Here is a 15590-nt window from a genome sequence, read left to right as displayed (position 1 = left end):
GACTTTTTAAAAGGCAGATTATTGATCCAACTGCTTGCAAAAGCTCCAAATGGTTTAAATCCCTATTTTGTGCATCACTGAAATGACAGATCATAGCAGCTTTTTGGTGTTATGGGCACAGAGCAGACTTAGATAAATATCACATACACTAGGAACAACTCCAGAGCCTAGACCTAGACCGCATAACTTGGCCGGGGACTAGGCAAATGAATTGGGACAGAGATGGAAAGTGGGGTGGACCGTGAGAAGAATCCTTCCTTCAGGCTACAGAGCTACTTTATCGTCTACACTCTAGCTCAGCGACTGAAGTAACCTGTGAAGACCCTTAAACAATCCTCTCACTGCACAACAGTGGCTCTTTCAGGCGTATCTCCAGCCCTTCCCTCTGCCACCATGCCTCAACCTTTCCTCCCTCCGTTCCATTGCAGGGGTGTTGCCACTCACAGAGCAGGGCTCTGCACCATATAAGGACTGCATACTCCTTGAGCAGCACATTCACAACCTGTGCAGAAAAGCCATCTTGTCCCACTACCAAGAGGCCTTTCCTCAGCCTTGGAGAAGGAAGCTGGATATGCCCTTACTCCTGTTAAAAGGTAACAAATGGCATTTTTTATTAAAAAGGTTAGTTTGAATTTGCAGTAGCTATTTCTCTTTCCACCTCAAAACAAGCCACTAACTGATAGCTGATGCCATGCATTAGTGGGCTGCAAAATTTCTACAATTCAATAACAGTCATTTAAATTCTAGGAGGTGGTAAAAAAGCAACTGAAAGCACTACCTAATGGATGCTTTGTTTTTTTTGCTTTTCATTCTTAACATTTTAGAGTCAAACCCTTTTATTTTTCAAATAATTAAAAAGGAAATAAAATCAAACACTTTGCTCCCAGGCTGAAATATCTTTATGCCCAGTTTCAGCCTGGGTCAAAATTTTAACTCTTTATAAATGGACATTTCTAATAAAAATGCTGAGATGACATTCTTAACTACAGTAATATGAGAAAATGCAGCATTACGTAACTGAAATTCAATCAGAGACTAAAATGAAAAGGTGGGATAATATAGCAACTAGACTTCATCAGATGATGGTTATTGTGACCATTTTATGTACTGTCTCAGTTATAGTAACCTTGCCTCGAGTGGACTTGAAGCTGGAGTTAAGCCGATTTGGCTTTATCTATGAAAGAAACTTCATTTATAAGTTTTCAAGGGTGATACAGTCTACTGGTAAACAAAATAGAAATGGTGGCACAGGTTTTCAAGAGAGTCCAGTGTTCACATAGGCACCAAAATAAGTAGCCATATTTTCAAAAGAGCTCAGCATGTTTGGTGCTGAGTTCTTTTGAATATTGAGCCATGAAGGTCACAAAGAGAACCTGCTGAGTGCGGAACTCTTGAAAATCTAGCACCAATTGCGTATTCTGAAAACTTGAAAATCTGGCCCTACATGAACATTTTTACTGACATTTCCCCCTACACTGCACATGACAAGTAAATACTCTCATGGACTTCAGTGGGAATTTTGCCAGCAAAAGGATCATGGGATTAGACCACAAATGGGAAATTGCCATTTTTCTCTTCTTTTCGGTATCTAAAACAATTTAACTTCAGTGTTTAACAAATGAAGATACATTTTTGATGTGCACAATAAGCTATTCACAGAATAATTCAAGTAGCAATTCAATTGTAGGCACAGCACCATCAAGCAAACATCCAAGAGGATCCCATGCCAAGTTAACTCTGTTAATATAGAGCTGAACAGCCTGGTCTGATATAGAATAAAGTTATAGCTTTGCCCTGAAACAGGAAATTTCTTATGGCCTGATCTTGCCACCTTTAATTGCATTGAATATAGTACCTTCCTTAACCCAAAAAGCAATCTCATTAGTTTCTATAAGGTTGGCTGTGGAGTAAGATGATATTCAAAGTCAGCTACTGTAGAAGAACTGGACCCTTATTTTGTAGAGAATAATTAATATCTCTTGGTGAAAGTCTTTTCTTTGTTACATCTTTTTTTACTCTTTACCTAGGCATACTGAAGACCAATAGAGTTACACTGTCTGAAAAAGTGTAAATGAAATCAGAATCAGGCCCAAAAAGCGTTACTCACTGACTTCATTCTCCAAATGGAAACTTTGCACAAATACACTTCCCTTTTAAACTGACCAATGTATAGGTAAGAAAACGCTTAAAGTTTCTTAAAAGCATACAAAATGTCAAAGATGTATTTAGGGAAAAGTAAAAAAAAAATTAGGATGCATTCCCCTTGATCAGTGAGTCACAAAGCACCTCTGCACCACAGACAAAAAGATACATGAAGCATAGATATTAGAAGTAATACTTAAAACAGCATAATCCGTATCACTGTAAGTACACATTACAAATTAGAAATACAGTGTGGTAAATGGAGCTACTGATGACACAGTATGTATTATCTTAACAGGTGATTTTTTAAAAAATATGCATTCACTATATTTGCCTAGTTCTTTTAATCGCTCCTTTCCATTCAAATAAATTGTAAAGCATTCACTAATGGAATGCCAGACTGTTTATTTATCAAAGTATCTTTTCAATTTTAACTACCTTAAAACTAATATGTATTTGTAACCAATGTACAATTTTGATTAAACTTTTTAAAATAAAACCTGAAGATTTTAAAATAAAATAATAATGCTGATACAAAACACATTAATTTCAAATAACATAAGACAGATTTCTACAACAGCTAAACCTTCTACAACACTGAAACCAGATTTCAGTCAACTATGTGACACAAAAGAATAAAATCACCATGGGCAGAACAACTGTAGAAAACTACATGAGTGAATCCCTAATTCTTGATCTTCTACAAATATAATTTCTCACAGTACTGTGATGTTAGCCACTGTATGCCAGATACTTAACTTGTGGTACCTACAGTTATCAAACAATCTAAATATATAATAAAATAAAAATATTTTGACTCAGGAGTTCTCATATGAGAAGCACAATACTTAATCAACATGTGTGTGATGCATTTACCTTTTCTCAACATTACTTTGAGCCTGATCCTACAGGCTTTGGCTTCGGTGCCAGTGTCCGCTATCCAAGAATGCAGGACAGAGCCTTCAGTACAAAATATTGGTAATTCATGGTCCCAAATGATTTATAGAGATGGGAAGGTTGACTTAAAATACTAATTCTGGTTTAAACAATTTCCGTCTTTTTCTTTATATTACACCAAGTATTTACTTATTAGTTGCATTCATTTGACAAGTTTAGTATGGAGTATTTTCCCAACCATTTTAGTATCAAATAATTGGTCTTATTAGAACTTTCTATAAAGGTCACTTCAGATTTTACAAATGGTCTTATCATTGCATAAACCTTTTTCTGTCAAGATGTAGACAAGACATGTTCTAAAACAGAGGTGGGCAAACTACCGGCCCGCGGGACTGTCCTGCCTGGCCCTTGAGCTCCCAGCCAGGGATGCTAGCACCCCTCCCCCACTGTCCTCCCTACCCCGCAGCTACGCCGCTGCACGGGCAGCGCTCTGGGCAGCGGGGTTGCGCTCTCCTGCTGAGCAGCGCGTCTGGCTCCAGCCAGGTGGCGTGGCTGCCAGACATGCTGCTCTGAGCGGCATGGTAAGAGGGCTGGGGGGTTGGATAAGGGGCAGGAGTTCTGGGGGGCCTGTCAGGGGGCAGGGGTATGGATAGGGTCAGAGCTGTCAGGGGACTGGGAGCTGGGGGGGTTGGATAGGGGGTGGGGTCCCGGGGCGGTTAGGGAACAAGGAGCAGGGGGCATTGGATGGATCTTGGATTCTGAGGGGGGCAGTCAGCGGCTGGGAAGTGGGAGGGGTCAGGGGCCAGGCTGTTTGGGGAGACACAGCCTTCCCTACCCGGCCCTCCATACCGTTTTGAAACCCCAATGTGGCCCTCAGGCCAAAAAGTTTGCCCACTCCTGTTCTAGAAGAAAGTTATTGATAATTAAATTAAGTATACTGCTTGTATACACATTGACATAACAATGATAGCATACCTACAATTTCGTTAATAATCTGGAATTAATAAAAAACATTTTCCCTCAAGAATTATCAACTGTGCAAGTAGAATTGTAGCAGTTACACACCTCTTAATTCTCAAATGTATCTTTAATCAGAAATCTGATCCACTCTATTGACATCAGTAGTAAGACTATAATTTTCTTCAACAGCTTTAGATCAGTCCCCAGTTCAGGCAGTAGGTCCAGATCATGCAAAGATTTGTGCACATGTTTAACTTTAAAAGGACTACTCACAGTTCATAAAGTCAATGTAAATTAGTTATTAATAGTAGTAATTCACACAAATATATTACTAAGTATAAGGAACTAAAATTAATTTCAGTAGTTATTTAATGACAAGTAAAATAATAATTCATTCATCAAATATTTAGAGACTAGTAAAGATTTAATTGATGTGTATCTCATGATTAGCAGTTAAACCTAACTCATTTGATACTTAATTAAAATAAAACTATCTTCAGAAATATAAATAGGATGTATATTTAAGACACAGACAAGATTTGTGCAATAAATGCAAACATGCAATGAAAATCTGGAAAATCAAGCTGTCAAACCAAAAATGTCACTTATGTTTTAACTCCCCAACTTCTGGTTCATGGATCTGTGTATGTAAATTTAAATATCAGCAAGAAGCAAACAGGCACAGCAGGGAGGGAACTATCACAAGGAACAAGTGTCCTGGGTTTGATTTTGTAAGACCACCAGCAGCAAGAAAGTACTTTAAAGGCTGCTAAAGCTCTTGATTTAAGTGAGAAGATGTGGGGAGGAAGAGGGTTATTTGGGAGTGTGAAAATTATGACAGTTCATATAGCATACCATCCACAGATATTTTTACATCATTTTTATGGTAGGTACAGTTTGGCACTTGTCAGTTCTAACTATAAGGAAGTTCCATAGCTTTCCTGTGTAGAGATTTGTAAGGGAAAAGAAATGAAAAAGAACTAACAGGAGAAATATAAACAAACTTAAGCATAACTATTGAACCATTTTCTCTTCTCCTTAAAACCAAAACCAAACCATTATTGTGCAATATATTTGCTTTTGGTCCAGAGCATATTTACTCCACATAAACACAGATACATCTCTCCTGGCTTTCCTGGAATAGTCTCTGTTTATTTATTTATTTTTGAAATGTTTTTACTGGTGATGTTCTAAATGCTATTCTCTTAAGAATTCCATCTGTAGCATTATAGTACAAAATAGCTAGAAAACCAAATACCATGAATACCTCTCTCCTTCAAAGCTGCTGGTTGAGGATATAATGAGAGGATCTGAGATTTATGCATGAATCAGCAACTCGTTGTCATAATGTCATGGTGCAGTGATCCCTGCAGAGCTGTAAGACTTGATTTAAAATGGAAATGCTCAACCCCCCTTGAGCCAGCAAGATTAAACTTCCAAGAGCATACATATATTACCTCTGTGCCACGGCTACTTTATGAATAACTTGTTACTGTTATTGAGCTTTTGCATTACCCTGAGGAAATTTCTCTTGAAGGGACTCAAATCTCTTTTTAGGGTGAAAAAAAAAATCAGTGTTCACAAAATAATTGGTACTGTTTAGTTTTGAAGGGTTAACAGGAAGATTGTCAAGGTTCATCACCTCAGCTGTTTTCTGTTTTGATGTAATTACACAATAGTATCTATTCCTTATATTGTAGATGATGAGGGATTTCATCAGTTGCGTTGGGTTTAATTATACTGTGCTAAAGGACTAATAGTTCATTTTTCTGGATAACCTCAAGTTTTACGCTATAAACTATTAAACACCAAAAGCTCCCAAACACCAGTTTGTGGTGCATGGTAGTGACCTTGTAACTTTCCTTTCCCCTTGACTTCTTTCCCTGATTTACGTCATTGGAATCACCTATGCGCATCGAAATCTGCTGCTTCTAGCCCGCTTCCCCCTTGGGGAGAGATTGTACTCTTGCTCCAGAGCACCACTCACGCTTGTCTCATCCATGTAAGGGCTGCACAGCCCCTCAATGAAAACCACGAACCAGAGCCTCACCTCCGGCATGAAAGAAATGGTGCTACTCGATTGACACCAGCTGCTGAAGATTTGCCCTCAAGTATTTGCTAAAGACCAAAATTAACTCCCCCCCCAAACGACAGCTTGCGGTCTGTGCTACACAATTTACTGCAACCTGTGCTACCCAAAGCAGAGCCTCCCTCCCAACAGATCTGTCTTTTGGTCATTATCTACAGATCAGAAGGACTCACTCACCATATTGTTTGCTGCCTGTTTTGACAACTGTCAACCGCGCATGCCTCCTTCCTTTGTCTGTGCATATGGGAACGTAATACTTTAAACAGTACTGCTTTATGTAAAAGCCACTCGTTCCGTGTATAGACTCAGTATTTAAGTGCAATTAAATGTTTTCAATAATACATATGATCTTTAACTAAAAACACTTGTTGAGCACCCTGCGTCCTGGGTTTCCTTTAGTTATTTTGGGAGGTCCTTTGCTTAGGGTCCATTATTGGTTGTTGATGTGTCTGGGTGCGTGCTAATTTTTGAAATGTGTCTCTGTTTCAAAAGAATGATTTACATACATTGAAAATCAACATCCAACGCTGAGTAAGACTTCCTATTCTCTCAACAATTTCATCTGGTAGGAGAGGAGTTGGAAAGGCTGACTGCCTGTTGTTGGAACTAGTCTGCCATCTGCTGGGTGCTTAATCTATGTTTGACATTTTTGTCTTCGGTCTGTGAACCTACTCTTAAAGGTACAGAACTCCATTTTTACAAGTACTGTGTAGAGTTTCTAGCGGTCAGAATAGCATTTTGTTTTATTCAGTCACTGCCATGACTACTTTGAACAGTCACAGTTTCTCCTGACTATGATGATTGTCCATTTAGCTTACTGAACTTTGGTTAAGGGCATGGTCTAAACTAGCAGAAGAGCACCTCTGCTAAGCAAGGTTGATGAATTGACTACCGTAAAATGCCTGGGTAAAGATACAGTAGCAGTTTTCAATCTCAGTTTTATTTCACCAGTAATATGCTTTGTAGATAAAGCAGCCTGAGACAGAACCAGATACAGAATCTCAGAACTCAAACAAGAACGAATTTCATAGGATGAGGTAGTGGAAATGGTAATGGGGGGAAAAAAAGCTAATTTTGAAATGTTCAATATCTCCAGTTCTAAAAAGCAACAGAGAGTCCTGAAGCACCTTTAAGACTAACAGCTGTATTGGAGCATAAGCTTTTGTGGGTGAATACCCACTTCGTCAGACACGTATTCACCCACAAAAGCTTATGCTCCAATACAGCTGTTAGTCTTAAAGGTGCCACAGGACTCTCTGTTGCTTTTTTCAGATCCAGTCTAAAACGGCTACCCCTCTGACACTTGACTCCAGTTCTAAATGAACTGCTAATTTTTATCTGTCTCAGCAAATACTGGTCTCCAGTATCCTCTGTTGGCTAATCACAAACCTTTCTTGGATGGTAATCGAAGAAGTACTATTTCTAATTATTTGTAGTATGTGTCCCTTGATTCAATCCAGAACCAACAGGATGCCTGCACTAAACGGTCACTTATGATAGATTTGAGAGATACTACCTGCTCTTACTTTACTCACATTAGCTTGTCATGGACCAAGGTTGTTATCCTGGACACCGATCTTCAAGTTGCTTGAAAATGGAAGTTTGGGATTTGGCCACACACAGAAAGAAAAAGGAGAGCCCACATATCATCAACCTATTGAAAGCCTATCTCAGCTCTTTAATGACGTCAGTGCCTTTCATTAAGCGCCCCCCCCCCCCCCCCAAGGTCCGATAAATATTGTAGGAGTTATCTGGAGGAAGATATTTAAGATCAAGAACGAGTCAGGCACAAACATCCAATGTGGTTTATTAAGGAAAGCATAATTCCTCCACTTTCTGGAAGAAATTTAAAAGCAGCCATGTTTGCCGTTAGAGATTGTTAGCAGCAGGAAAATCACTGGTGCTGCTTTAACTAAATCACAGTCAAGAGTTCATTGACTTGGGAGTGGAAAAGCAAGAAAACACAGAACAATCATTCAGGCTGACCTTGAATTTTGTGAGAACTAGGATTTTAAGGAACATCTAGTTCAGTTGACTAATTTGTAACAAAATGTCTTGAAAATACTACCCAGAAATAGTATTAAGTCCCTGGAGTCTCCCATGATATTTGACGAGCTGAGAAATCGACAATTAAATAAATTGAGCAGTTCTCTCACATTATAGTAAATAACTAATGCAATAAAATTATGAAACTAGCTGGCTGTTAGAGGAAATCTGTGTTTTTCCCAGCCATTAATACCCTTATTCAAAGATAACAGCAAGGTTTTTCTTTAAAAAGGTACCTTCTTCTTTCATTCCCACTTTTTAAGGACATATTTAAAAATGAGAGACTCTGGCTGAGTGTGCAGCCTACACGCAGAATTAAGGGAAACTTCAGTGTGGCCGTGCAATGCTCTCTTCGTAGTGTACAATAAGGAACAGTCATTTTCCTAAGCTAGTATCAATGTGTGTTGCCTGTTTGTCCTTGTAAACGGTGTCTCTGCAGTGGGCTCATTTTCACTGCAAAAAGATGTGGTAGGAGAGCAAGACTGAAAGCTGGAGACTATGTAAGAAGCCTTTCGGAGCATGGGGGACAAAATACAGCTTTTAATGCTCCACCTGGACAGGTGTGCCTTTTTAGGGCTCCTGGATTTGTTACAATTGTCATTTTAAACGGTTGTTTGGGTTTTCTACTCTGTATCGCACGGTTTTCCCTTAAAGTTAGAATGACAAATTGCAGCTCTAATCGGCTGGGTCTGAGATGATTTTTCTCGTTAGGCAGGCGCCTAAATGGACGTCCCCCCTCCCCCCTTTTTTTTTAATGTGTTGCGCCGCCACTATACAATCAGGGAATCTCACAGGCCAAACTGAACGTTCATAATTCATTCCCCAGAACTTAAAAGCGCCTTTCTCATTCAAGATACTGCACAGGTTTAAACAATCCACCGACACTGAAACAATGCGAAATATGGGCGCAAAATTATCCCATCGGAATCGGTGTGTACACACATACACCACTAGCTAAAATTTGCAAATGATTCTATAGCATACGTAACTGCAAAGCACCCTACTCGAGGAATGGCTCTCCCTTTTCATCGAAATAAGACTAAAACCCTGACTCCAGCTATTTTGATATACCCCACTCAAAGGATGTATTTGTTATACATCCAGGCAGATTTATGATGTGCTCTTGATGTATCTTAATTTTATCAAGGAGACGAAAAACAACAGTCTCTGCCTGAGTGATTTTAAAACGGGGGGATAATCATGCCTCTCGCGTCTACATGCTCAGTCAAAATTGTTAATCGTTCAATCAACCATTTCGGATAAGGTGATGTGGTTTGCAACCGACGATGTTCCTAGGGGCTTTTCAGTGCTGGTTTTACTGTGGTATTTTTCCGCGTGACCCTGGCATTTTACTTATTGTCTGAGCCCACTGCAAAACAACTGAACACGGGGAAACAAACAGGAAATCCTGAGGATGGGAAGGGATGGCAGCTGTTCTGGCCCTATGAAATTATAATACAGTAGATTATAAGAAAAGCCCAGAGTCTGTGTCGGAAGAAAGCATCCGTTTTCCAACAGTACAACCCTCGAGGTGGCAATGATTAAATACAGGGAGTGAGCGGGCTCCTTCTTAATGTGCATTTCCTCCCGAAAATCCGATCTCTTTGCTGGTCTCTTTGTTAAGTTGCCCCCCTGCGGGGGGTTCCTCAGGGAGGCTTGAATTATTGGGGTAATGGAAGGAAGGGGGAGCTTGATGTAATATGGAGAATTGCAAACAGTAAAATGGCTGATCCGTGTCTCATTTAGCTATTGATGCTCAGACTCGAGCGGATACACTCGCGTTTGGCTTCCCCCGCTCCCGATCGCCTGGCACATCCTGCTTTATTTGCCAGAGCACCGCTGTACCACACCAAGGCGGAAGCCAGGACCGCCGCGCAACGGAGCTAGCACTGCACAGCTTTCGTGGGCAGCAGGCTCTCCCAGTTAAGTTTAATTGATTAATTGGAGAGTTAAATGGATCTCAGCTCAACAGCTCCTAGCTAATCATGGAGCGCTTAATTTGCTGAGCCTGCCTGTCCAGCTGGACGGGGAAAGCTAGCATATGGTCCCACGCCATGTGCAGTAAGCCAGGCTTATGTAATGTATGGAAAGAGCCTAAAAGGAACCATTTTAAACCTGGACCATCTGTAAAGCAGTGTGTGCCATCCGCGTGGGAGGCGCCCTTTGAGCCCCAAAGTCATCGCCAGAGGAGCGCATTAGATGGGCGCGTTCTCCCCGAACCTGCCCCGCAGCTACCCAAGGGGCAAAGCACTGCACAGCCTGCACACCACCCTCTCCCACCGCCCCATCCCCATTGCGCACGCGTCCCTGCTCCCCTCCCTCCCCCGAACACGAGAGAAAGGGGTCCCTGCGGTTTCACGCCCTCCCACCCCCCAGAGCAGCCCTGTGCACGGTTATTTGAATGACACGAGCATTCGTTACTCACAAGCATTGGTGACGGCGAAGCTGTTGGCTACCTCCAGGTTGTCGATGTGGGGCGTCAGCCTAAACTCTGAAGTGGAAAACTGAACCATCCCTACCCGAAATGCACTGTATTCCTGATCGGCACCCCTCGGAAACAACCCCCCTGCAGGGAAACAAACACACATAAAACAGAACAAGAGACCCGATCAGTGCTGCAAAGTGAGAAGCTTCAGGCAATAGGGGCATCCCCCCTTGGGCATCGCATCGCTGGGAGCCACTTAATCTCGCTGTCAGGGAGAGGGGCAGCTACATGCACGCTCGCTCTGGGGCGGTGGAGCTCTTCTAGTCAGCTGTCGTGGGGGGGCATGTTATTTGTCGGGAACCGTTGATTCTGCATCACGCCAGAGAGATGCGAGTCTCTTAACGTGAATAGCTAGCATCGCCAAACCGCTATCGGACCAGCTACACGATTTCGTTTCGATTTAAGGCAAACGGGGAATAGCCATCATTTCTGAAAGGAGGGGGCGTCATACAAAATCACACACACACATGTGTGTATAATACATAGCATTCAGGGCTTGACAGGACATGAATACGCGAGCGCAATGCCAGCTGTGAATGAATGAATAAATAACCCCTTCAAATTAAACCTCAATCCGAAAAAAAAAATCCTGCCAGGCAGGGACACCTACCTATTTGTATGCTGTTAGAATAGACCCCCCAAATCAGTCCCCAGAACACAGGAGCCAGGAAGACAGAAATATGCATAATCTTGTGCATTTCCATGAAAAGTAGAGCCTCCACGAAGCCACAAACGATCCCTTTCCTCCTCCTCGTTCTTCGTCCGTTCTCGCCAGCGAATTAGATCCTCTGCAGTGTTGGCCGAGGGACCAGACCACCCAAAGAAAGGAAAATAACCCCGAAGCGGCGGAAGCGGGAGAAGCGTTTGCACAAGGTCTGGTCCTTGTCCCGGCTCCAGAAGTAAGAAGGCTGCTTGAACGCTGCCGTGGTCCCAGTACATCCAGCACACGCACATGCACTCACACACTCGCACCCCCTCGCGCTAGCTCACAGGCTGGGGACCGGGGAAGAACCTGGCGCGCGTGCGCGAGCAGCATAGCGCGCGGGAGCGCGCGCCCACCCCCACTTTCTCTCCTTGCCCCGGCCCTAGAGCGCGGCTTGCGCTGCTCGCCCGGCTCAGCATCAGGGCTGCGCTGCTGCTGCGGCTGCTTCTCGCGTCCCTCCAGGGCCGCTGTCGCCGGGACAGCGCTAACCAGGTGGCTGGTGCCTTTGCGCACCGCGGACAGCGCCGCAGCAAGAGCAACGAAGCAGCCGCGGACCTACCCGCCGCCTGCCCCCAGTGCTGCAGGGGGCTCCCGACAGGCTCGCCTGGGGGGCAGCGGGAGGTTCGCTGGCCTAACCGGGCCCCCCAGTTGTGCTAGGTAAAGGTCTCCCTTACCTGTCAGTGGCTAGGTCAAGGAGGGGGGTGGGTGTGTTCAGCTGCGGCGGAGCACAGGGCCTCCCTTCCCCCACATCAGAGCCTTGCAGGCGCGTGGCGGCGGTAGGGGGAACTGCAGCAGAGCTGCTCTCCTGCATGCTCCATGCGGGCCGGCTTCCGGCTGGCACCCGGCGTTGGCACACTGGCCAAAGCGCCTCGTGCTGCAGCCGAAAGGGACCCGGAGCCACCGCGCGTGCGGCCGTGACACGGGATTCAGGCTCATATCTTATTTTGAGAGTGATATTTTATGTTTAAACAAACAAGCAAACAAAAATCCTGTTTGTGAGTTACAAAATACACAAGAAAACAAACAACAGCAAAATAACCTGAGACTATTTTGTGCTTGGATAAAAATGAAATGTAGAATAAATCCATTATGTGGACTCGTTGCCTTTACAGTTTGGAAAATAGCTAAACTGGCCAATACATATACGTAGAAAAAATATCTATTCATGTGCACATATATTTCTTTGCCAGAAATGTTGTAAGGATAATTTATGATGACACGTTTTATCCTGTATCTAGTAAAATGTTATTTTTATTTTTTATATCACAGTAACAACTAGGGGACTAAACCAAGTTGTGGTCCCATTGTATTAAGCGCAGCACATTTATATAATAAAAGACAGTGTCTGCCCCAAAGAGATTATAGTTGTGGGGGCTGAGCAGTCCACCTGTATGCTATGTAGAATAAAGGCCTAAAACACAAGGAATAAGAGGTGGATGAAACAAAGAAGTAGCAAGGGTAGAAAAGTGAGGACTAGGTAAAAAAAATGTTGGATGTTTAGCATAGACTGTGTGCACGGTTCTTGTGTAATAACAAGTCAGTAGTAATAGTCTGATCGTGTTATTGGAGAATTAAAAATAATCAGTTTTTCTTTTTGTTTTTATTTCACTAGGTGGCCAACTGCAGAAAAATATAAAAGCCATTTGGCCCCATTCTCTTTTCAGCTCCACCCTGGTGAGCCCACTGACTGCAATTTTGGTGAAATGGTTCAAATAAGAGGACAATGCAGTCCAATGAAACTGCAAGAAGGTAATTTCATCAGATGTTACAAACAGATGTAAAAAGTTATGCTGACAATAAAATAAGGCATCTCTGCATTCTTTTTCTATAAAAATCCTTAGTTCAGTGAAAAGTTGCAAGACAGGCAAGAGAGAAAAAAAGAAAAACTGGCTGATAATAAATTATGCTAACATAGTAAGAATAGACCATACTAATTAATATTATATAAAAAACCCAAATAATATGACTGAGATTCGTGTTCAGTACTCTTTGCACAAAAAAAGGAAAAGATTCTAGTAAGAATTCGGGTAAAATTGTGATCTAAAATAAAGAAAAAGAAGGTCATGTTCTCTCATGCATCCTTTCTAAATCCACTTTAAGAAATGTTTATAAGAATCCAAATCATAAGCTTAGAACCTGAACCTGCGGACTTCAGTGGAAGTATTTTGCGTAAGTAAGGACCATAGGATCAACTTTTATTAAAAGGAATGTAAGAGTACTATCATACTGAACCACCAAAGATAAATTACGGAAGTCCAGACCACAAACAACAGGGACATGCCTTTCAAAAGTTTAAGAACCTCATCTTAACTCCCCTGTAATCAATGGGATATTTGCCACTTACTTCTGTGGAAGCAGAGAAAGAACTGACAGGAAGGGGATGCAATGCAATGCATCCCCTTCCTGTCAGTTCTTTCTCTGCTTCCACACTTCAAAGGATGCAGGATGATGCCCTGAGATCCCAGTATGATCATTTCAGTGTTCCTAGCTAATTGATAGGTCTCTATACGTAATTATAAAGGGGGGGGATCATCATCAAGTGAGTGTGTTTCTAGTGGGGCCCGGCAAGGATTGAATCTTGGCCCTATGCTGTTTGACGTTTTTGTCAGTGACCTGGAAGAAAATTTAAAATAATAACAGATAATGTTTGCAGATGACACAAAGATTACTAAAATCATAAATAAAGAAGAGGGCAGGTCACTGATACAGAGCGATCTGGATTGCATGATAAATTGGGTGCACGCAAATTATATGCATTTCAGTACAGCAAAACATAAAGTCAAACATCTAGGAACAAAGAATGTAGGCCATAATTACAGTATGTAGGACTCTATCCTAGGGAGCAGTAACTGAAAAGACTTGTGGGGGTCATCGTGGATAATTCCTGAAAATAACAAACCAGTGTGACATTGTGGCCAAAAGGACTAATGTGATCTCTGGATGTGTAAGCAGGACAATATCAAGTAGAAGTAGAGAGATATTATTTCTGTATTTGGCACTGATATGACCACTGCTGGAATAATGTGTCCAGTTCTGGTATCCACAGTCCAAGGATATTGTTGAAAAATTGGAGAGGGCTCAGAGAACTACGAAAAAATTAAAGGATTGGAAAACTTTCCTTATATTGAAAGACTCAAGAAGCTCAACCTATTCAACTTATCAAAGAAAAGGTTAAGAAGTGACACAGTGTATAAGTACCTACAAGGAGAACTTTGATAACAGAAGACAAATCTAGAAGACAAAAGGTATAAAAATGTCTGGAAGTTGAAGCTAGACAAATTCAGAAATAAGGGACAATTTTTTAAGAGTGAGGGTAATTAACCTTTGGAACAACTTTCCAATTGTACTGGCGTCTCCATCACTGGAATTTTTCAATCATGATTGCTTTTTTTTCTAAAAGATAGACTCTGGTTCAAACAGAAATTAATTCAAGCAACTCCTATAGCCTGTGTTATGCAGGTGGTCAGACTAGATGATGATCACAATGGTCTTTTCTGGCCTTACACTCTATGAATCTGCATATTTGTTTTTCATAACTAGGAATTCACCTCTAATTTTGAAATCATATCAAATACATTTTTGTTCTTTCAAAAAACAAAGGTTTGCAGAATGCACAACTGCAATATCTGCTCAGATGTAAAAAAAAATTCTGATTTTAGACAACTAACATACTCTCCAAGGCTTGGTGTCTGTCAAGGAACAAAATACTCCATTTGTCCTAAAAAACCTGTTTTCTTTGGACTTCTGAAATAAGTAAATGGTTTTCTCCAAGCGAATGTAAAGTTCAATACAAAAGTAAATGAAAGCAAGGTGTTCAGGCCCTAAAATTGACTTACTTTAAAATTATTTAGTCTGACGTGCAGGTTCTGGATTTCAAATGTCTCTTTAAAAATAAAAAATACAGCAATGTCACCAATGTACAAAATAAATAAAGCCATTAGCCATTAGAACAACGGTTTCTGCTGTACTGTTCCCTCTGCTGGCTCTTCACCTGCAATTAACTAGCATTGTTTCTAGATATATAACCACTGGTGGTGAGTTATAAGGAAGACAGTCGACAAACATAGCCACGTTAAATTTCTGCTTCATGATATTGGTGGAGAAAAATTGCATCATGAAGCTTTGGAGTGGCTATTACAAATAATGGAAAGTAATAAGCAACTATCAGACAGTATCATTTAATGTCATTTCACTGCATTTTTGCAGTGGTTTAGTTATATAAATAATATGTTGGAGTTTCTAGTGCATTGGGATTCAGTATATCAATC

General features: G+C 41.5%; 1 protein-coding gene across 11 annotated transcripts in view; it reads right to left on the bottom strand.

Annotated features, from left to right (window-relative positions):
- GRIA2 (glutamate ionotropic receptor AMPA type subunit 2) overlaps positions 1-11918 on the bottom strand; it is a 128718-nt gene extending 116800 nt beyond the window's left edge. For 8 of the 11 annotated variants that reach the window (XR_010601823.1, XR_010601822.1, XR_010601824.1 and 5 more), the window contains exons 1-2: positions 11230-11782; positions 10560-10700 (exon numbers count right to left, since the gene is read on the bottom strand). Coding sequence is in view for 8 of the 11 variants with exons in the window: in XM_065597881.1 (XP_065453953.1) it covers positions 10560-10700; positions 11230-11323 (235 nt within the window). In the remaining 3 variants the exon portion in view is untranslated. Of the gene's footprint in view, positions 1-5266; positions 5383-5905; positions 6025-10559; positions 10701-11229 lie in introns of those variants that run through there. The other 3 variants (XM_065597886.1, XM_065597887.1, XM_065597884.1) reach the window with 3 other exon arrangements.
- Between the last annotated feature and the right edge of the window lie 3672 nt (positions 11919-15590).

Source organism: Chrysemys picta, chromosome 5, assembly GCF_011386835.1.
Source record: "Chrysemys picta bellii isolate R12L10 chromosome 5, ASM1138683v2, whole genome shotgun sequence".
In the NCBI taxonomy this organism is placed as follows: domain Eukaryota; kingdom Metazoa; phylum Chordata; order Testudines; family Emydidae; genus Chrysemys; species Chrysemys picta.
This window is presented reverse-complemented; position numbering and strand designations above follow the sequence as displayed.